The sequence below is a fragment of the Petromyzon marinus genome, chromosome 64 (genome assembly GCF_048934315.1).
Source record: "Petromyzon marinus isolate PM22_M1 ecotype Great Lakes invasive population chromosome 64, UKy_Petmar_22M1.pri1.0, whole genome shotgun sequence".
Lineage (NCBI taxonomy): Eukaryota > Metazoa > Chordata > Hyperoartia > Petromyzontiformes > Petromyzontidae > Petromyzon > Petromyzon marinus.
The window spans coordinates 982,259-1,006,134 of record NC_133730.1 but is presented as its reverse complement, the minus strand read 5'-3'; the positions used below and the strand labels follow the sequence as shown (position 1 = coordinate 1,006,134).

Below are 23,876 nucleotides of genomic sequence, written 5' to 3'. Positions count from 1 at the left end.
TCGCGTGCGAGCGTCACGCTAATCGCAGCGTCGTCCGGGACAATCCTGGCATTGACGGCGGTGCTGACCCTGCGGAGCTCTCCACTGACGTTAATCCACCCAGGTATCACGCCAGCGTGAGGTTATTAGCACGCTGCGCCAGGGCTGGCTGGCTGGCTGGTGGACTTGTCTCAGCACCCACCCCCCACCCGACCCGCCCCGCTACTTGCTTCTGCTTACAGGGACAGTCGCCCGTACTTATCGGGGTATTATCTCATCTGGATCCTGAAGGAGACCGTGTCACGAGATCCGTCTCAATTTATCTGACAGCGGCTCCGTGCCCTTGCCTCTCGCGCGTGCCTGCGCGCGCGCGCGTCGCATTCGTACCCAAGTTCATGGGCAGCGCTCCGATTATATTTCAGGAAACCTGACACAGCCCGTTGCGAGCGACGGCGGATAAATGTCCCACGTGTTTAGTGGCATTCCTCGCGCCGGGCATTCTTCCCTCTTCCCGTGAAAATGACGTCTGCAGCCCGAAGGTGCGGCGGGCGTGCACAGCTCCACCGCTCGCCCGTGACAAGGTCCCCCGTCGTTGACAACGTAATAATGGCCAGCGGTGATTTTCATTGAGCCGGGAAATTTGTCTGGCCCTTGTGCAATCTCCTCGTTTGACGCTCGACGCAGATTGCTTTCGAAATTAGTAATGATCCGCTCACGCAGTGGCTGGAATGTTATTTACTTCCTTCTCTTGGTGGTTCCCTGACTTTCGTGAGTCTGCCAGACCATTCAACCACCAACCTATCCCACGTTCTCTGGATTATTAGACGGACTCACCCCCACCATAAGAATGCTCAAGGCTGTAAACGAAAGAATACCACCACCTCCGTGCTCATTTTGAGCAGGAAATCAATCTGACTGAGGTCTTGGACACTTATTGGTGAACAATTTCTGCTCTGGGCCATGGACTATTTGTGGCTATCAATAATAATACTAATACGTGTGAATGTTGTAATTGCTGTGGGTGTAGTTGTATCCGGCATTTCTCTTTGCTTTAAACAGGGGCCCGTTGTCTAGATGGCATGCTATCGCCAGAAACATCTGGCATCCCTCAACGCTTTTAATTAACAAACCTGACTCTGCTGATGAAACCCAGATTGGTTGAAACTGGTCAAGAGTTTGCTCGCTTACCAATACGTTGTTGCTAAGACACAAACGTGTGTGTCTTAGCAACAACAGAGCGCAGAAAGTTGGCACAGTTGGGGGCACAGGTGGCGCATCGGCCAGTCATCACAATCAGTCAACCCATAGCACCTGGGTCTCTCCTGTGACCTCCTGCCTGTGAGCGTTCGACACTTCACGTGGCCTTAAAGTGCACTTAGCCTGGTACAAGCACTGTGGTGACATCACCCCCACTTAGTAGCCAATGGCGGTTGTTGTTTATGTGGAGACAGACCAGCGTTCTTCTGGAGGCGCTGACTGTGCCTCCATTTGTTGTGCCTCTGGTTAAACGCATCAAGTCTGCCACTTGGGGCATTCTCGAATATCTTACGAGTCCCCTGTGGGTGCTGCTAGCTACTTTGTTTCTGTTAATGTAGCCTGCGGGCATGTGGCGCAGCACGGGATTACGGTATTGAGTAAGCCCAAGATTGCTGTGACCCCAATCAAACGAGATGATTGAGCGTGGCATTGATCGGCTTATTGACTACTGATGTGGAGTTTTTGTTTGATAGATGGATTAATTATCGCGCTCGGTGGGAGACGGCTGCACGGGAACGCGGTGACGTCGTAGATGATCACGTCGCACAGGTCTCTGTGGCATAGGGAAACGAGAAGATGGGAATCTGACTTCTTTTTTGGGAGAGGGGGGGTGTAAGAATAGCAGAGATTTTAAAAAATTGGTTCCAAAGTTTTGTTGAAAATAAAATCCCTTTTTTTATTGAAACTATTACAGAACCCATCATCTCTGCAATGTAAAATAAGAGACAGCTGTCACTTTCACACGCTCTCCTCACACTCTCCTCGTTAATTGGAAGCTTTTTTTAAGTAAGAATAAACTGGCAAGATGATATGTATTCGGAGCTTTTTTATATTTTCTCTAGGATTTAAAGAATGTTCTGGAAAAATAATTGCATTAATAGGAGCACGAAATAAAAAGTTGGAGCAATTTTAAATTATCCGCGTCAGTCTTCTGTATTCGTTACTCCAAGCTATTCGGTGTCACGATGTACAATTGGAATGTCTTCCGAACTTCTTCCACCATTTCAGCTCAACTCAATGTTTATTTGTTACTCGGATAATCCCATGTAGCCAGCTACCAGCTATAACCTCTGTGACAGCGCCCACCACCCACAGCATCCACGAACAACAGAGTTATTGCAGGGATGGAGAGGCGGCCAGCCAGCAGCCAGCCAGGAAACTCGAGTCTATGGATTATTTTTAATAGCAGCATAACACTCCATGAGGGGTGAACACAGTTTGCCTGCCTCCCTCCTCCCAGCGAATCAATGAATCGTAAGGATTCAGGATCCATGATTCCGTTTGCCTCGACGGCGAGATGCAACAATATTTAAAAGTCTCGACTTGCAAGGGTTGCCCAGGGTGTCTACTGTAGACGTATGTAGCGAACACGCAACGGCAGGAATACATGCATGTTAAATCTGTAACTTGCAGAGAATACATTTATATAGTTAACATCGCACACAGTCAAACGCAGAATGAACACATAAATGGTGAACACAGCCAGTTCCATGCAGAGCTGTAACAGTGGCAGATGTTGTTCAGTAAACAATTTAAACTCGTAATCCCCCCACAACATTCATTCACTCAAAGGGAACAATTATTGACCTTAACTTTGTTTTAGGGCAAAGGACCAGTGCTTTATCAGATATTCAATTGTATTCTAAAAGTCGTAAATGCCCCTGTTAGACATATAATCCTGTATAATGACGCAATAGCCTGGTGTTCATAATGAATGCTGGAAAGCATTCAGTGTCGTCCATACGATGTCGCGCTTTGTCACTTGATTGGTGATGTAATCATTCATCTGACGGTCTTAAAATAACAAAGGTTGCGTGCTTCCATTTACATTTCATAATTGCGCGTTTGTTGGTATGAATTATCTCCCAATTAGCAAAGAAAACGTTTGGCATCCTTTCCTTTCATGCAATGAAGCGCTGTCTGTCATACGTGATTAAAAACAGAGGTCACGCAGAATGCCTCTTTTTTTTCCCCTACGAATACGAATGCACGTGCATCGTGCAGTGGTTGCAGCTTGAGTCGTTTCAAGTGTCGCAGGATAAACTTGCCCACACGTTGGAAATCAATGCCTGATGGGCCTGTGGTAGAGTGTGGTGTCGCTCACAATGGGAAGGTTGCAAGTTCAAATCCCAGCACTCACTGATTAACTCCGGGCACTCGCTCACTGGTAGTCGGTTTCCTCCGTGTCACTCTTCCATTGCTACTACCACGGTTAATGCTCCCCGTGAACTGCACCCAATGGATCCTCCCACGTTGAAGACACGATCTACCAGACCGCCTGCTTTGTCTCATCCATGCTCTTTTCAAGTACCACACCGCAGGTTGACTCATTTAATCACCCATCCACTCGCCACACTGCAGGCTACAAATAACACTCAGCCACCCGCACACCCACCACTCTGCATGGCACAACTTCCTTCCATCATCTCTTGTCACAAAGCCCTTATAACAACCTCGCTCAATTTAAGAAACGTGCAATCTAATCCATCGCAACTTTCACAGTGCTCTTCTTCTAACAATCCACCGACTGCACAAGAGCCAGCTTAATCGCTCCATCTCTACGGTGGACGTCCTCTCGGACCCAAATCCAGTCCATCCCCGGGACTCCGTCGTTACTCTTGACCATCATCGCCTTCCGGCGGAGTGTCCTACCCAAGCACCACTCGCTCTTCTGGACGGTTTCATCAAAATACATTCTGCCGTTTCATCGGGAAACAATGAGATCAGGCACGACTGGAACTCGCTTTGACCCGGACCGTGACCACGCAATCTCTCCCGAGCGACAGGAGTGCGCACGACATCGCGACTGGACGTCGTGGATCGGTCTCAAGGTCGCTCGCTCGCTCGCTCTGTATGCACCGTGGCGCGCATACAGAGCGACGTGACGGCGCCCGCGTCCCTGGAGCCGCGATGAGGATGCTCACCCTCGTGAAAGGGCATTATTGATCGCTGTCAGGCGGAACGGGTGGCAGCAAACCAGGCTGGATGCGTCGTCTGCTTGCCTACGCTGCTCTCGCTATGCAGACCGTCCTCTGACGTTGGAAGCGGACGCCACTTAAGTCAGGTGACGCTTGGTAAAGAGATCCGTTGTAACGTGCCGGGGTTTTTTTGCGTGCGTTTTTTTTTTTACGTAAGCGAACGCAAACGCGTTCAAACGTTCATCGATCAAATGAAGATGCTCGCAGGCCCGGAAGTCGGCCTTGTAAGATGTGTGGCGCTCGAGACGCCGGGTGGGTCATGTCCACCCAGTGCTCTCAGATGCACCGTCATCTTTATCGCTAAGGTGTAGCTATCGAACATAGCGCTGCTGTCCAAGTGACGAATATTTCAGAATGTTGGAGCAAGTGCTGTTAGCCACCACGTTTACGTCTGGAACGGCGCATGATAGGAGGGATAGTGTTTCCAGCACCATACCCGGCCATCCTTGTTTCCCCCCCTTACTGCCAATGTTCACACACGCGCACTGCGCGAGGTCACGAGTTAAAGTGGAGTCCACTTGGCTGGCGGGGTGGCAGGACCCTCCAGAAAAAAGAGTCTTCGTACTCAGCGTGGCTTTCCTGGGCAAACAAGTCATTCTTATTATCATCAGAGAAGGCTCAGGGCAGGAATCGGCTACCACCTGCCACTGGTTCGCTGGAAATTGAACCCAGGTTGATGGTTCGTAGCAGGGTGCACAAACCACTACTCCACCGCTCCCCATGAATAAACAGCCCATTTCTATAGCCTCAGTCTCCATATGTTTCCTCTCTCAGAAGAATAGGGCCAGAAGAGGCCATTGTCCCTGTCTGTGTGCCCCCTTCAAGATAGGGTAGATATCAAGACAAACCCTGTCAGCCAGAATGCGGAGATGATAAGTGCCGTGTGCGCGCGTGCGTGTCAAAGGATTTTGAGAATGACATTCACAACAAACTCGCAGCGTTAATACGCTTATTTTTTTAAGCTGACCCGCGCATCACGCACCACTGTCAAAGCGCATTGATTCCGGAGTTGGTGTTATTGTACAATAAAGTCACGGCCCGAGTCTGTGTGCAACATCTGAAAGGTAAAGGGTGCAGCCCTGCCACTGGCTGCTCACGCCACTGCTGGTAGAGGGGAGGCCTATGGAGAGCACCGCCTGCCAGGGTCCCTTGGCCTTACTCTCTCTGTCCCACACACACACACGTGACCTGCCAACCAACTAACTGCAGTGAACTCATTCTTACTGCCGGGTGAACAGAGGCGGTGGTGAGGAGTGGGTTATTTAAGATACCCGCTTTCATTGTTTACTTTCCGCCCGGGGAGATGGAATTAAACCGGTGGCCTCTGGACTGCAGAGAACTCACCGTTACACCACGGCAGCATCGTCATCCTTTTTATCAAAATACATCATAGCAATGAAATAATAATAACAATAACAAGAATGTGTCCATCTGATACGTGTGTTCACCTTTCCCCTTCAAGGACACACTGGCGGGACTATGACGCTCGGCTGGCCTGGGAACACCTGGGCATTCCCTCGTAAAAGCTAGAATCCATACTCAACGTGCTACCGCCGCGACCCTCACCAGGACAAGCGGCTTGAGAAACAAACGAACATTTGTTCATCCAATTGAGCAATTTGCGGTGTACATCTTTATCTTTTTTTTAATTTGACAAATAACGAACATGACGCTGGCTTAAAATGGTCCCCTCGAGTCGACACGCACGTCCAATACCGTACGTCTCATCGCTTGCCTTCTGGGATAAGCATCAAATTTAAATATACATTCACGCCTGTGATTTTGGGGTTTTTCTCAAATCATTAAAATTAAACACCATGCAGTTTCCTTTTGCTCAAACAAGCAAATATTTGCCAGGCCATGTCGCCTATAGCAAGCCAAGTAAGAAAAATCACACACGTGGATTCTGTCACACTTCCCAACATGCGCTTGTCCCTGGAAGCGTTCACTTAGCGGTAATATCTACGTCACGCGTAGTGATGTCATCGAGAGCTGAGGCGAGTGAATGGCAGTGGCTCTCCATCGTATTGGATTATAGAGGGCTTCTACGTTATCACCGGGGTTCATCACTAGCTTTAGGGAACCCCTTGGTAATATTGCCTAGTTTTCTCACGGGCAAGTCCCTAATTGCATCCCAACGTTACAGCAAATTGTTAATTACATTGGCTCTTGTTGATGAAAGTTATCATGACCCCACGTTACAGCCAAATTGGCAGAGCTAATATATCAACGCTTTCAACCTTAGTACGAAAGTGTTAAATTCATCCAAAGCTTAACTGTCATTTTTCCGCACAAGCATCTATACGGATGTTGTTCCCCTGCTCTGCGCAATAACTGCCATTATGATGATGATCATCATCATCATTCTCGGCTAGATTCCTTCACCTCCCTACAGTCCCTCCACTGGCTTCCCATCATCACCAACATGGTCAGCTACAGGATCTCCTGCTGCATGTGCCATCGCTGCGTCGCTACGGCTTACGATAGGACTCTGTGCCATCATCGTCCCCGCTGCACATTTGCAGGAGCAGCAGCAGCAGCAGCGTTCAATCTGCACAGACTTGTAAAAGATGCTTCAAGAGGCCCCACTTTCTTCAAGGCCCAGCTGCTTCAAGAGTCACGGCCATTGATGTCCGTGAAATATTGTGCGCGTTACTAATTGCATGACCATTATTATTGTCATCATCATCATCATCAGTGTCGACGCCGTGAGTCATGTTCAATCCACTCATGGTAGAAGCCCTCTTCTCGGAAAAGTCATTTCCTAAAGTCCGTGTAGCCGTAATCCATCAGTCCGCATTACTCTCATCGCTCTGCATCATCGGGAGTGATCTCCCCGTTGTTTGGTTTACTCGGCTAATGTTTAGAAATAAGTTTTCTTTGTGTTTATCCCTCCCAGCAATGTTTTGCGCAGAAGTGTCCGTATTCCTTACTGCATTTGCGCACACGGGTGGCACAATGCGAACGTGTCAACAACTGTGGTTGTGTTCAACTCGGGTGGCACGATGTGAGTGTCAACTGTGGTTGTGTTCAACTCGGGTGGCACGATGTGAGTGTCAACTGTGGTTGTGTTCAACTCGGGTGGGACGATGTGAGTGTCAACTGTGGTTGTGTTCAACTCGGGTGGCACGATGCGAACGTGTCAACAACTGTGGTTGTGTTCAACTCGGGTGGCACGATGTGAGTGTCAACTGTGGTTGTGTTCAACTCGGGTGGCACGATGTGAGTGTCAACTGTGGATGTGTTCAACTCGGGTGGCACGATGTGAGTGTCAACTGTGGTTGTGTTCAACTCGGGTGGCACGATGCGAACGTGTCAACAACTGTGGTTGTGTTCAACTCGGGTGGCACGATGTGAGTGTCTACTGTGGTTGTGTTCAACTTGGGTGGCACGATGTGAGTGTCAACTGTGGTTGTGTTCAACTCGGGTGGCACGATGTGAGTGTCAACTGTGGATGTGTTCAACTCGGGTGGCACGATGTGAGTGTCAACTGTGGTTGTGTTCAACTCGGGTGGCACGATGCGAACGTGTCAACAACTGTGGTTGTGTTCAACTCGGGTGGGACGACGTGAGTGTCAACTGTGGTTGTGTTCTACTAGGGTGGCACGATATCAGTGTCAACTGTGGTTGTGTTCAACTCGGGTGGCACGATGTGAGTGTCAACTGTGGTTGTGTTCAACTCGGGTGGCACAATTTGAAAGTGTCAACTGTGGTTGTGTTCAACTCGGGTGGCACGATGTGAGTGTCAACTGTGGTTGTGTTCAACTCGGCTGGCACGATGTGAACGTGTCTACTGTGGTTGTGTTCAACTCGGGTGGCACGATGTGAGTGTCAACAACTGTGGTTGTGTTCAACTCGGGTGGCACGATGTGAGTGTCAACAACTGTGGTTGTGTTCAACTTGGGTGGCACGATGTGAACGTGTCTACTGTGGTTGTGTTCAACTCGGGTGGCACGATGTGAACGTGTCTACTGTGGTTGTGTTCTACTAGGGTGGCACGATATCAGTGTCAACTGTGGTTGTGTTCAACTCGGGTGGCACGATGTGAGTGTCAACTGTGGTTGTGTTCAACTTGGTAGCATGGGAGCGCTGCTGCATCATACAGAGTGACTGACCTCTTCCACGTGACTCCACGTGGCAGAGGTCTGTCCTCTTGTGAAACTTAGCACTCACATTAACTAGGCACAAGTCGTGTTTTCATGGGTGACAAATCGAGCTGGTATTACATTACAAAAACATGGCAAAAAACGTTCCGCCAAGTGGCATGCGATGGAATTGAGCGGCGAGTATTTCATTTTGAATTATTACTGTAACACTGTCACCACCAATGCACTGTAGTCGCTCGGTCTCTTAGAGGGAAGGAAAGTCTCGAAGGCGTGAGGAGGAGCCACAGACGAGCGGGGAAGGGAGCAGCAGCAGCCATGCGGTGAGCCGGCACAAAATGCACCCCCTCCAAGATCCGTGGTCCTCTATCTATGAAGGTGTTATTGGAAAATTCACGTGGGCTTACATGTGGAAGGAAACTGAAGCACTGGGAGAAAACTCGTATGCAAGGGACACAATTCTATCCCATACAGATGGAACCAATGGAGTCGATTTTATACACCGCCTTCTCCCTTGCAAGACTCCTCCTCGACAGCCACGGGAAGGGAATCTCAGAACGTCTGTGCAGGGATCCTCCAACCGTCGCTGCTGCTGCTGCTGCCTCCACAATGCTGGATCACTAAAGGCAGCCACGTGCAGCAGCGTGGACACCACCGCCGCCGTTGCCCGGCTAGACGATTCTATCCACATCAGCGCCGTTTCTGCAGCACGCTTTCTTTACCGCGAGCAGAGAGGACGAATGCCAAAACCGTTGGCTGATAACGACCACCTCAGTTGCGACATTGCTTGCTTTCCCTTCAATGCAGAGTGACTCTCGCTTGCAAATTTAGTGAGGAAAACGCCCGTCGCCAAAGTGTTTCGTATTTCAGTCTTTCGTACCGACGTAGCACCGCGCCGTACAGAGCCAGCCGCGCTAATCGCGGGTGTGGAGGGAGAACAAAAAACTCAACACAACACAAAGCAGTTCTAGAGAAAGGAGTTTTCAATCTGGGTGATGATTTAAAAGTGCACAGCTCCAGTGGCTTCCTAATATCGGAAAGGGAGAACGTTCCAGACGGCCGCAGCAGCGCATCTGAAAGCGCGCGATGCGGTGACCGTCTTTGCTCAGCTAAAATCCACTGCTGTTGCTGCTGCTGCTGCGAGGGCGACTAGAGCTGGCGTGATGATGGTTCTTGTTCCTCGACGAGGTCTGCGAGGAGTGAACGATGACGCCGAGCGGATGTCACTCGGAGCACTGCGGCGGTGACTGCGCCCGCTTGGCAAAGCGCGGACGATTGCCTTCGTTCGAGAACCGAACGAAGGAGGTTGAATGATTGGCACAGGCCGAGAAAATCTGAGCGTTATTAAGAGACTGCAGTGCAACTGAGGAAGACCGAGCGTGATGATTTGATGTGTGTATGCGTGTGTGCGTGTGTGTGTGCATATACACAGGATTACCGAGTTCACGGATTGGCTGGCCCGATAACATTGTGAGGGAATAAGTTGTGCACCCCTCACGCCTACGTGAATTAACAACTAAGCTTGTTTGACTAAATGTGGGGATTCTTTCGTCGACTAGATCGAGAGAATGATTCCATAAAATCTACAGACTGAGGCTTTACTAAAATGCCATAGGTTGTAATTGACTAAGACTAATATATAGAGATGTATTGTGACACCCAATTAATTGACCCATAAACAAATGTCCCTATTCATTTCTGTTTTCACACCCTCATTAGTATCCAAACATTGTAACATTTTCGAGAAATGGGGGTCACAAGACATCTGGACCACCTTATCATCATCAAGTGAAATAATTATTTTTAAAAAATTACGTCACCGGTTAATGTAATGCACATCCAGTATGTGTACACACAGTAACAAAGACAAATATCCCCCATATAACCTTAATAGAATGTTGGGGCAAGTGCTGTTAGCAAGTGGCACCTATGAAGGCTGGCACAGCACACGACGGGGTGGGTGGCCAGCACCACGCATCGCACCGGGTACTCGTTTGAGGCTGAGTCGACCTAGGGGAGGCCCAGGACCGGTTCGAATAATTGTCACCGGTGTCGGCCGTGAGCGGGAACTGAATTACCTGGGTCTACCAGTCCGCAGCGCAATGCGCTAACCGCTGCGCCACCGCTCCCCACCCCCCACATTACCACACACACACAAAGCCACACACAACATCCGCCATTCACCACTAAGTGGCGGTGACGTCACCACGACGCTTGTGCCAGGCTATGTGCACCTTGAGGCCACACACAAATATCCCCCGTGTAGCCTTAACAGACTGTTGGGGAAAGTGCTGTTAGCGAGTGGCACCTATGAAGGCCGGCACGGCACACGAGGGGGTGGGTGGCCAACACCACGCCCGGCCGCCTTTGTCTCCCTAGTGGCGATGTTTACACCATCGCACCAGGTACTCGTTTCAGGCTGAGTCGACCTAGGGGAGGCCCAGGACCGGTTCAGATAATCGTCACTGGTGTTGGCCGTGAGCGGGAATCGAACCCGGGTCGCCAGGTTCGTAGCGCAGCGTAGCGCTAACCGCTATACACACAGCCACACACACAGCCGCACACACACACAAAGACAAAGACAAAGATCCCCCATATAGCCTTAACAGACTGTAGGGGCAAGTGCTGTTAGCGAGCACCTATGAAGGCCGGAACGGTACACGAGGGGGTGGGTGGCCAGCACCACGCCCGACCGCCTTTGTCTCCCTAGTGGCAATGTTTACACACCGCACCAGGTACTCATTTGAGGCTGAGTCGACCTAGGGGAGGCCCGGGACCGGTTCAGACAATCGTCACACACACACACAGCCGCACACACACAGCCGCACACACACAGCCGCGCACACACACACACAGCCACACACACACACACAGCTGCACACACACACACAGCCACACACACACAGCCGCACACACACACAGCTGCACACACACACACAGCCACACACAGCCACACACACACAGCCGCACACACACACACACAGCCGCACACACACACAGCCACACACACACACAGCCACACACACACACAGCCGCACACACACACACAGCCACACACACACACAGCCGCACACACACACAGCCACGCACACAGCCACGCACCGAGTCACGCTCGCTCACCCGGTCTTGGCGAAGTTGGTCCAGTAGGTCATGACGACGGCGCTCAGCATGACGTCGTTCTTGGAGAAGTTGCACGGGAAGAGCAAGGTGGGGCCCACCATGGGCACGCCGAACACGTACGGGGTCTCGTCGCCGTGCGCCGCGTCGGCCCACGCGGGCTTCATCTCGCTCTGGCAGTGGTGGTAGAAGGCGTAGACGTAGGTGGGCGAGCCGTACTGCGCGTGCAGGTCGGCCGTGGCCATGGCGGGCGCCACCCACTGGTGGTCTGTGAAGAGGGCCACCAGCGTCTTGCGGCGCGTCTCCGCGTTGTTGCGGTCCGCCCAGTCTGTGTACATGAACTTGATGGTGGCCCGCAGCTCGTCCTTGCCCTCGGGGTAGCCGTACAGGTTGTCCACGAAGTTGGAGACGATGTTGTCGAAGTTTGCCGCCGAGACGCCGTCGTCGATGTCCACCATGCTCTCGACGAACTTGAGGCCCTCACCCTGGTTGATGCCAAGCATCACGTCGTAGTTGAGGAACTCGCCCTGCTCCATGAGGATCTGCGGGTCGTCGGGGATGACGTCGCCGTCGATGACGGGCCCGAAGGCCACGTGGTAGCGCATCGGCTTGATGTCCTGGTTCACGAGCTCACGGAACGAGCGCGAGCGTAGGCACTCCACCACGTCCTGCGTGTCCAGCATGTTGCAGTTGACGTTTTCGGCCAGCAAGCGGGTGTACTTGACGGGCTGGTAGTTGATGGCCCAACTCGACAGCGCCGTGCCACTCTGCGTTATGGCTCGCTGGAAAAGCCCTGCAAAGCGGAGAAGGTGGTGCGCGGAGGGTTAGATCTCGACCTGGCTCGGTCCGGCTCTCGCTGTGCTTGGCATGCGCTGTCCGCGATGGCTCTAAAGCAGCCACCGGATCGATGTAATGGTGTGTTTGGACAGGCTGGAGAGACGCGCGCCGTTCAAGTTATGTTATTACGATGCGTGCCACCGTCGTCAAACAGTCAAGGGGAGAGTCGTACGAACAAATTTAACGCACAAATAGATACTCAAATGTTTTTTGGCGTGCGCCCAAAAACGTCTTCTCTTCAAATATATATGTTTTTTTTAGCATTCTGGCAAAACAAAGAAACACTGCTTTTTGCAGGTCAAAAAAATATAAATCGCGACATCAGAAAAATGTGTGTGGACACGTTTAAGCTCTCACGTTGACTCGTTCAGCCGCGGCGTTCCGCGAGCACAAAGATGCAGTGACAAGGATGGGCCCAGATGCAGATCTACGAACCACACTACGGAACCACACTACAGAACCACACTACGGAACCACACTACAGAACCACACTACGGAACCACACTACAGAACCACACTACGGAACCACACTACGGAACTGGGGAACGGCACAAATCCCGATTCATCGCGGAGATGTATTTCACGTCGCAGGCAGCATGCGGGGCCGCCAGGATCTTGGGGCGCAATGCGCGACGAGGGCTCACGACGAGCCCGTGTCACGACGAGCCCGTGTCACGACGAGCCCTCGTCGCGTCGAGGGCTCACGACGAGCCCGTGTCACGACGAGCCCGTGTCACGACGAGGGCTCACGACGAGCCCGTGTCACGACGAGCCCGTGTCACGACGAGCCCGTGTCACGACGAGCCCTCGCCGCGTCGCGCTCACGTTGCAACGAGCCGACGTCGGCCGTGACCTCGGTCCCAGAACGAACCGGCCACACCCAAGCAAACCGCTTGTCGAGGTTGTTCCATCCGTAATCAATATTATATTTACATGTTAAAACTTATGCTGGTCGTAATAATGATAACAATACAATTACATTTTCCAACACAGTTCACTGCCAATGTACCTCAATTAATCGTGCACTTTGGAGCAAGCCGAATGCTGCATTTTAAATTCCATTGTAATTGATTTAATACAGGAAAGTGTCGACTCTATCATTGGTAGGGCCGTCTGTCGCGAGTCGTTTGACGTTGTGGGGCCTATATAGCCAGTGCTCGTCAACAGTTTCTGTTTGAAAGAAAGAAAAAAACGTTCAAGTCAAAGTGTCTCCCCGCTCAGCTGGTCCAGAGCAGAGACTTGGCACGCGAGGTGACCGAGACTTCAAGTCGAAGTGATTCCCTTCTCAAGTGAGCGTTGAACCATTGGTGGCTCATCTCCTGTTTGCAGCCTTGCAGGGCAACTGGTGGCAATTCCATGTTCTTATTTTGGGTACGTCTAGCCGAAGGACGACGCAATGGTTGACTTCGCATATTTTGTTGTGATGATGGATTCTGATGGACCCCCCGCCACGTACTTTAAAGTCATGTTCTTCCTCATCATCTCTGTTTGAAAGGTCAGTGAAGCGGGCGAGAGTGTGTATTGGCCCACATGTGTGTTCTGGACCAATTCTTTTGTACTGTTTTTGTTTTAAGTAGCAAACTCCGGTTTCGACTTTTTGGGTCCTATCAGCAGTGTGACTTAGCGGGTGCCACTGCTGCCGACGTATGGGTGCTATGATGATGAAGGCAAGATCCCTCCGTAAAACACCTCGGGGCCCAATCAATGCTCGGCAGCAAAGAATTGCACAAAAATGCATTCGGCGATTGTCGGAATGTTAAATACTGTCAGTAATTGATGCGTTCACGTTTGTTTGGCAAAACAATAAATATACACGTGTGTGCGCCTCCGTTAATCCAGGCAAGTACCCATTAAGATATATGGCCTCTGTTTTAGATTAATTCAAATAGATGTTATATTTATGGTTAATTCTAGATTTGAAGTTATTGTGACTGCAATAATCTATACTCTTTGGTTCTTTCGGTAAAGTCACGTGGGTAAAAATAAAATAAAGTTAATCAAATCACGACGTTTCGGAGGCAACACAAGCTTCCCTCATCAGGTGTAACTAGCACAGAAAAAATACTGTTATTTTTACTGTTATTTTGACCTACGTGACTTTACCGAAAGAACCAAAGAGTATATTTATGTTTTGAATTAAAGCTTTCGTGACTGCAGAGATTCATATTATTGGTTCTTTCGGTAAAGTCACGTAGAAGGGAAACAATAAAATGATAAAAATATAAAACAATAAAATTCTCACGACGTTTCGACTGCAACACAAGCAACACAATCAAACGTCGTGATAATTTTATTGTTTTATATTTTTATTATTTTATTGTTTCCCTTCTACGTGACTTTACCGAAAGAACCAAAGAGCATATTTATATATATAGCATATTTATGGTTGTGAAATCATCACAGGATGACCTACGATATGAATTATGTAATTCAGGCAAAAAAATAATGTCATGGGGTGGTATGACGTCAAATCACCCAGGGCAGCTGCCAAAACTAAATAATGGCCACCAACAAACAATCCGCTGAGCGGGATGGAAATAACACTCGCAGTGCGGATGTACAGTAAGGGAAAAAAGTATTTGATCCCCTGCTATTTTGTACGTTTGCCCACTGACAAAGAAATGATCAGTCTATAATTTTAATGGTAGGTTTATTTGAAGAGTGAGAGACAGAAAAACGCATGTCAAAAATGGTATAAATTGATTTGCATTTTAATAAGGGAAATACGTATTTGACCCCCTCTCAATCAGAAAGATTTCTGGCTCCCAGGTATCTTTTATACAGGTAACGAGCTGAGATTACGAGCACACTCTTAAAGGGAGTGCTCCTAATCTCAGCTTGTTACCTGTATAAAAGGCACCTGTCCACAGAAGCAATCAATTAGATTCCAAACTCTCCACCATGGCCAAGACCAAAGAGCTCTCCATGGATGTCAGGGACAAGATTGTAGACCTACACAAGGCTGGAATGGGCTACAAGACCATTGCCAAGCAGCTTGGTGAGAAGGTGACAACAGTTGGTGCGATTATTCGCAAATGGACGAAACACAAAATAACTGTCACTCTCCCTCGGCTTGGGGCTCCATGCAAGATCTCACCTCGTGGAGCTGCATTGATCATGAGAACGGTGAGGAATCTGCCCAGAACTACACGGGAGGATCTTGTCAATGATCTCTAGGCAACTGGGACCATAGTCACCAAGAAAACAATTGGTAACACACTACGCCGTGAAGGACTGAAATCCTGCAGCGCCCGCAAGGTCCCCCTGCTCAAGAAAGCACATATACATGCCCGTCTGAAGTTTGCCAATGAACATCTGAATGATTCAAAGGACAACTGGGTGAAAGTGTTGTGGTCAGATGAGACCAAAATGGAGCTCTTTGGCATCAACTCAACTCGCCGTGTTTGGAGGAGGAGGAGGAATGCTGCCTATGACCCCAAGAACACCATCCCCACCGTCAAACATGGAGGTGGAAACATTATGCTTTGGGGGTGTTTCTCTGCTAAGGGGACAGGACAACTTCACCGCATCAAAGGGACGATGGACGGGGCCATGGTACCATCAAATCTTGGGTGAGAACCTCCTTCCCTCAGCCAGGGCATTGAAAATGGGTCGTGGATGGGTATTCCAGCATGACAATGACCCAAAAAACACGGCCAAGACAACAAAGGAGTGGCTCAAGAAGACGCACATTAAGGTCCTGGAGTGGCCTAGCCAGTCTCCAGACCTTAATCCCATAGAAAATCTGTGGAGGGAGCTGAAGGTTCGAGTTGCCAAACATCAGCCTCGAAACCTTAATGACTTGGAGAAGATCTGCGAAGATGAGTGGGACAAAATCCCTCCTGAGATGTGTGCAAACCTGGTGGCCAACTACAAGAAACGTCTGACCTCTGTGATTGCCAACAAGGGTTTTGCCACCAAGTACTAAGTCATGTTTTGCAGAGGGATCAAATACTTATTTCCCTCATTAAAATGCAAATAAATTTATAACATTTTTGACATGCGTTTTTCTGGATTTTGTTGTTGTTATTCTGTCTATCACTGATCAAAAAAACCTACCATTAAAATTATAGACTGATCATTTCTTTGTCAGTGGGCAAACGTACAAAATCAGCAGGGGATCAAATACTTTTTTTCCCTCACTGTATATCTCGCGTCTAAATGCGATCGCATCTGGGGATGCTCTCCGGAGGTACGGCGAGCGAGGGGTCGTCCGGCATCTACCTTACCAAGCCCGACTCGAGCCAGGAGAAGCGAATGTCGCTTCTGCGTCGCATCTCCGGGTGCCACGATGGCTAGGATATATTAACAACTTCGCTTGGTATACAGGAGGTCGTGGGTTCGATCTCGACCCTGACGCCCGTTGTATATTTAGAGTTTGCATTTCTCTGGCGTCCTCCGGTTTTTCCCTCCACATTTAGAAACTTGCGTTTAGAGTTGTTGGCTGCTATAAATTCCCACATGATCATCCACTTCGTTGAGCTCTCATTTGTGGCGAGGTCGCTTCTGAAAAGAACTCTATAGCTCAGTGGGCCTTACTTAGTAAAATAAAAAATATATAAAGTCTGGATATCACTCCCTCCTCCTCTCTCGCTTCGCCATGAGTCAGCTTCAGTGCCGACCTTCTCTCGGAATCTCAAGAATGTCCTCACTTTGATTCATTCTCCCGTGCCGCTGAATGTCCAATTTAAGTTAGATTTGTGCGCGTTCCAAATGTTAATCGGGGATGAATGAACAGACAAGAGGTAAAAGAACCGTGAGAGATGGCGATGGCCTGGGGAAGGTCTTCATCCAACATTCGATTGATCATCGCCAATTATGACAATTGTTCGTGTTGGACTTTGGTGGCCGCTGCACCACCTTGTATTGCACGCGGACACCCGCATGTCTTTCCAACAATGTCCCCAATTCCATTCACTCCCCTGCGTAGTTTTCCCTCTCCAATTTTGCACATTGCTACCCTTTTGCTGTCGCCACACCGCTGCCCAGGCGCTGCTGTTGGATCCACGCTCAGCGCTCGCAAAGGCGCGCCACCTGGCAGTGTCAAACCGCGCTCAGCCACACTCGGGGGTGGAGAGGGGGGGGGGGCAAAGCGCTCGGCTTGGCTCCCCTTCACCATGTTGTTCAATTCAAAGATTTCGTGCCAAAAATCACAATTACCGTATTCTCCGGATTATAAAAAAGGAAAACTTTTCCCGGTATCGCAAGCGAAACTTGGTGGTGTGTCTTGTCACCCGGTAGCGGTGTGTGCGGCGCGTGTCACCAGAGTCGTGGAGCTCCACCGACATCGGGCTTCACTATAGCGGTCCATTTTAATTTCCGGAGCATTTTATAATCGAGATAATATGGTAATGTATGTGCAAAGCATTGGCTCGTGGTGTTGTAAGCTAATCGTCACAGCTGGCCCACGTTGCAGATGTGACGATTAGATTTTTGGAGCGATTATGAGGATTTTACGGCAGTTTCTAACCCTTGCGATGGCGCTATGTCGGTATCGGCGATCTCCCTCTCTCTGAATTAGAACACCAATTATTTCCAGCTTCAGTCTGTTGTTTTGTGCCAAACGAACTCCGGCACATCTGAAAGCCGACTGTAAATAACATCGCTCATCGCCGATATTTTCTTAATTTTCCATTTTGTTTTTAGTATTTTTCCACCGTATTTTATTCCAATCGTGCTACCGGCATCGCGCCACGAGACAACGCGTTCATTCGGATCTTTCTCAGTGAGCAGTGCATCACCCCGTGCTAGAGAGTAGCCCACAGAAGGGGAGGGCTGCTTCAGGCACCGCCGCGTGAGTCTTCGCGTTCGTGCCGTATCGCTCTACGGTGCGATGTTGGGTTGTCCCGCACGTCCCATTGCGAGTCTAATGAACGCACGTCTGGTCAGATTGTGGGTGGAATGAAATCGAAGCCGGGTCGGGTTGCGGGTCTCATCAAAGCAGATCACGTCGCAGACAAGGTGGTGGTGGTGGTGGTGTTGAAGGTCGTTGTGGGTTCGGGTCGTGGGTCAAAAAATTCGATCCGCGTGTTGTTGGGCACGATGTGCTGGAAGCTTCTTCACGAGCCGATGGCGATGAAAGACACTGTATTTTGCAATAGGACTGTGGAATTGCCACCACACGGTTTTCTAACCTTTGAAAACTCATGGTTACAGTGATTTAGAAGTGCTGATAGAGGCTCGACTTACAGATTAATCAAATTACAACGAGCACAGATATAATTGAATCTGTAACCGCTACTGGAGAATTTACATAATCAACTTCCTTGGAATACAATGGAAATTCCTAATTAACATAATACGCCTTGCCAAAATGGTAACAAATAAAGTTACGTTAATTCAAGCGATAGTTAACGCTAACATTGCTTTCATTAGAGCTTCACTAAAAGTCCTATAAAATATAATGAGGAGGAAGCCGTGAGCATGTTCTGTGCTGGCCCGCGTGCCCACCCCGCCCGCACCCTCACGATTCGAGCCAGGGTGACCTTGGCTGCATCTCCACGTCGCGCGCCAGCCACCAGCAGTGATCCTCCCATTCCCCCCCCCACCCCCCCGATCACAGGCATAAAAAACAGGTCAGAGTCACTAAACTCAGTCACCGTGATCAACAGGTGGCAAAGGGGTCGCTTAGAGGTCGGAGCACCGAGCCGGGTTCTGATCCGAGCAGCTGCCGGGCTGAGACTAAGGCCGGATTTCTCAAGCGGTAAAGGTGCACCCCTGCAACTGCCTGCTCCAGCTACTGCTGCTGCTCCAGCTACTGCTGCTGCTGCTGCTACTCCAGCTACTGCTGCTGCTGCTGCGAGAAGGGCCATCCACTGGTGTTGTGCTCAAACAGAAAAAAAAGTTAGCCACTTTGGTCACGCAATGACTTTATTGAAATCTCATCCCTTTAGAACTGCCGCTTGTTGTTGTGTTTACTTTGTTGTCCCCCCACATCCGATTAGCACGGTTGGTTACGTACGGTGAGAAATAAGTTAAACATGCACACAAACATGAATTGGCTGCGTCGGGTGGAGGAGGGTAGTACGACACGCACGTTACTTACGTGATCTGGGCCAAAAGAATCAACTACGAATCGTCATATGGGTCGCGAAAGCCTACTTTGTACGATGAATGACAACTCACGGACAGGCACAGGGGGAGGGGGCCGTCACAGGAAACCAGGAAACGGCATCTGTTAGAGAGCCAATCCCAGGAAAATCCACTTGTTTTTTAATATAATTTTAAATTGGAGACATTTACACGGCAGTGAGCGTCGGAGTAGTGAGAGAGAGAGAGAAGAGGGGGGCCATGCGATTCGGCTATGATCCTCCGCTGATAGAACCACCTCTTCGCCCCCTCCCTCCAACGCGCATCGCTGGAGATACCAATCAGGGAGATAGTCAAAATGTAATGCGCCAGAGATGCGCATGGAGAGGGCACTTGACGCAACTTTACAAAAGAGACTGAAAGACATTTGCAATGTAAATGTATGCGACAGACTAAGGACCGAGGAGATAAATGCAGGAATTAACTACGAAAGTCAATCTTGATATTATAATGCAGGAATTAACTACGAAAGCCAATCTGATATTACATGGCACACTCGTTGCAAATTTAAGTCCGTTGAATGCATTGCAGTGGATAACCCCAGCGATATATCGGCCCTTGACAAATAATTTCAGGCAACGATGGGCTTTTTGCACAGGCACTCTAGCAGTCAGATGTCACGTCTACATCAGTTACAGATCCCCTGTATATCCTTCTGAGGACTTTTGGGGCAAGTGCTGTTAGCGAGTAGCGCCTATGCAGGCCGGTAGGGCACACAAGGGGGGTGGGTGGCTAGCACCACGCCAGGCCGCCTTTGTTTCCCCAGTGGCGGTGTTTACACACCGCACAAGGTACTCATTTAAGGCTGAGTCGACGTTGCTAGGCTCAGGACCGGATCAGACAATCGTCACTGGTGTCGGCCATAAATGGGAACCGAACTCAGGTCGCCGGGTTCGTAGCGAAGCGTGCTAACCGCTGTGACACCGCTCCCCACTACAGCATGTTCACACTCGCACACACACACGCAACATTATTTACCGCGTGTCAAACATAATATTCGCCCAATTACAGCCACCAAAACACTCCACGAGAGTGCTGATAAAGGGGGGAAAGAATCCGTGCTGCATTGATGATGGAGACTCATTCGTGCACACAGCCGAAGTCAGAAGTCACTTCCTAATAAAGGTAAAGGCGCAGTCCTGCAAGTGCTCACTCACGCCACTGCTGGCGGAGGGCCTCTACTACACGCATCTCTGAAAGCCCCTCTAGCGGGTATTTGGTCTACCATTCCACGTAGGCCAGACGGAAGAGGTGAGGGTACCCACACTTTACCCCACCACACGCGACCTCACAAATAGACTGTGGTGTCCTCATTTATACTGCTGGGTAGACAGAGAATCGGGGGGATTTACGCCGGCAAATCGCATCGATCCGGCGACCCTCTGGATTGATGATGTTTCCCAATTCTCGACAACGGGGGACACCAGCATCTTTTTTTTGTCAAAAGCCGATCAACAACGCACGTGGCTCCCGACTACGCAGTCGGAGTTGGGATGCGTGGACTCTCGACATGGGATTTCATCTCTCGATCCCCGACCTGTCAATCGAGCGCTCCGGCAGAGGCATTCGCGCGCAGCCGATTGCACGCACGATGGACTTCCTTCGCACCGTACGCAGCCAGCCGCGCTAGTCGGAGGTGCGATGCGCAGCGACCTTCGTGCCTTTGCGCAGATGCAGATTTGCATCGCCCCATTTTGGGGATCGTCGGGCCACTGGACAGAGCCACACCGTGAGCGCTGTTAGTCTCGGCAACACCGCTACTACTCCTACGACCACGAGTGAGTAGGTTGTCACGGTGGCGCTATGTAAATATACACACATACAGTCACATTTGCAAATGTGATTTGTGACCGTGATCCTTGCATGTCGAGTATCGATCGTTCAGTGTTAATGTGCCATTGTATTGTGGGACTACTGCTGCTGTGCGTTATGTTGATGTGGTCTGGGACTGATTCGTTGTTGTTGTTTTTGCTGCCTTGTCCAAGCTTGATAAATAAAAATTAGATAATGAAAAGTATCATTTATTTGCTTATATTTAGCGACTTGCTTAACATTTTTCTCCATTTTGCACTCCAATCGTTGTTGTTTTTGCTGTTGTTGAAACTTGCTGACCCGCCCATACTGAACATCGGTGACAAAGAGCTTCATAGCTCATCGGATTCCTCCTCCTGCCGTCTAAATAAAGCTGCTGATTGTGATACACGGCAGCTCTGCGCTGGTGGGGTTTCGCCGCTTGGCACGACGGAGAGCGGGGCGTCAAACAGCGCCGCCGCATCGGAGAATGAAAATGAAAACCGTCGCGCGCCATTTCAATCATCGCACGCCGAAGTTTGCAAACTTTTTCAGCGTGCAAGACGTCAATGAAAATGGCGAGCGTCAAACGGCTTTGAGAGCAAACTCTGTTGCAATCGAAGGTGGCAGACGCGTTGATGCAAGCCGCGCTTGGCGGCAAGTCGCCGTCATGAAACCCGCTGTGACGCGATGTTGACTGCCTCGCCTGGTATCCAGGAGGTCCGTGGGTTCGATCCCAGCCCTGACGACACCTGTATAATATTTGGAGTTTGCATCCTCTCCCCGCGGGTCGCGTGGAGTTTTATTTGGGTCCTCCGGCTTTTCCCTACACATTTAGAGTCACCGTCGCGCGTTGAAGAATCGGTTCAACACGTAGCAGGCTTTCGTGACCAGCATTATTCATAATACAGGTGTTTGGGTTAGAGCGCGTTATTTATAAATGTTTCGCAACCCTCCACCACCCGACATGGCCAATCAGTAAAAAATGTGTCACGTTGACAAATGACAAAATAGTTCACTACTTTAGCCCACCGGTGTGTTGAAGAGTGAATCCACAACATTTATCATTTTCGAGTACGACGTTTCGCTGTAAATTACATCCAGCATCTTCGGGCAATTTGCCAGAATAGTGGAGCCATCCACCTGCTTCCGGTCTTAAATAGTGCGGGACGACGTCATCAAGGCTAGTTCGAGAATCAATCGAAATTGAGAAGAATTCAAATAATTTCAACCGCTGTGATAGCTACAGACTCAGCGCAGCCTGGAAGCGTATTATTAAGTAATACACAACACATATTGCAATTACAGGTGATTCACATGCTGAGTGGCTGATTACTGATCTATTACATATTTCCATACACCCCACCCCTGATCGCGAAACCTGACGGGGTTCAACAAGTATGACGTTATCCTGACTTTGTATTCTCCTTGTTGTTTTCGTGGAATTTAAGCGTTCATTAAATCCAAATCCTGATCCTTACTAAAGTGTTACAATTAAAGTAGTGCGCCCTGCGGAGCCTCGTCCCAGTAGTTGACGTGCTTCTGTAATAATCCCGCGGTGTCCCACAGTATTACCCATCGGCAGTGATGGAACGTACGGATTGAGTCCATGTAGACGGACTTGACGACAGGCGTGCTGACCACATCGCTTCCTGCGAACGCAAGGAATGCGCAGAGTAAATAAACAAGAACCCCCCCCACCCCCCCCCCCCGGGCGTCTCTCTGCGTGAACATTAATTCCGTTTCGTGCATCAACCTCTCTCTACGCCGCCACTCAGTGCCGGATTATCGTAGTGGCAACAGTAGCTACATATCCTACGGACACCGCACTTTTAAGGGCCTCGTGCTAAATGCTTCCAAGCTATCAATTCCGGTTCAGTGATTCTGCACTTGCTCTATTACTATAGTACTATACCGCCATCGACTTGTAGGTGGTGAGTGTGGGGGGGGGGGGGGGTAGCGGGCGGGATTCGGATGGATTTAAAAACCTTGCACCATCGATTCAACTGCTACGCCAGGAAATCCAATAGAATCGAACCGGCGACCTCTGGATTGCCATTCCAGAGTGCCTCCCAATTACACCATCATGGTAGCAGCCGTGGCATGGTGTTGGGGACACGCGGTGTGAGTTGCCCCCGCCCCTTCCCCCGCTATGGACGGCCCTGGTAGCAGCATTCTACATTTGGACTCATTGCGTAATAATGCACGGCGCTTGTGCCCCGCGATATTGCTAGGCGATTGCGCACACGTATGGACTGATTCGTCGTCAATTGGCTGAGCAAGCGGCTGAGCTCCCGGCGAGCCAGCGAGCCAGCCCCCCGGGCGAGCCAGCCCCTCGGGCGCGCCAACCCCCCGGGCGAGCCAGCCCCCCGGGCGAGTCAGCGAGCCAGCCCCCCGGGCGAGCCAGCGAGCCAGCCCCCCGGGCGAGCCAACCCCCCGGGCGAGCCAGCCCCCCGGGCGAGCCAGCGAGCCAGCCCCCCGGGCGAGCCAACCCCCCGGGCGAGCCAGCCCCTCGGGCGCGCCAACCCCCCGGGCGAGCCAGCGAGCCAGCCTCCCGGGCGAGCCAGCGAACCAGCCCCCCGGGCCGGCTTCCTGTGGACGCAAGCAAGTCGGACGTGCAGCGGCGTTTGCGTGTGCGCGTGTATATGGCGACCCGAGTTCGACTCTCGGGCACGGCCAACACCGGTGACGATTGTCTGAACCGGTCCAGGGCCTCCCCTAGGTC

At 50.4% G+C, this 23,876-nt stretch overlaps 1 protein-coding gene across 8 annotated transcripts in view; it reads right to left on the bottom strand.

Moving 5' to 3' along the window:
- LOC116956334 (neuroligin-3-like) overlaps positions 1-23,876 on the bottom strand; it is a 293,692-nt gene that overhangs the window by 21,425 nt on the left and 248,391 nt on the right. For all 8 annotated transcript variants that reach the window (XM_032977889.2, XM_032977888.2, XM_032977890.2 and 5 more), the window contains one exon: positions 11,438-12,227. In XM_032977889.2, the coding sequence (XP_032833780.1) occupies positions 11,438-12,227 (790 nt within the window). The remainder of the gene's footprint in view (positions 1-11,437; positions 12,228-23,876) is intronic.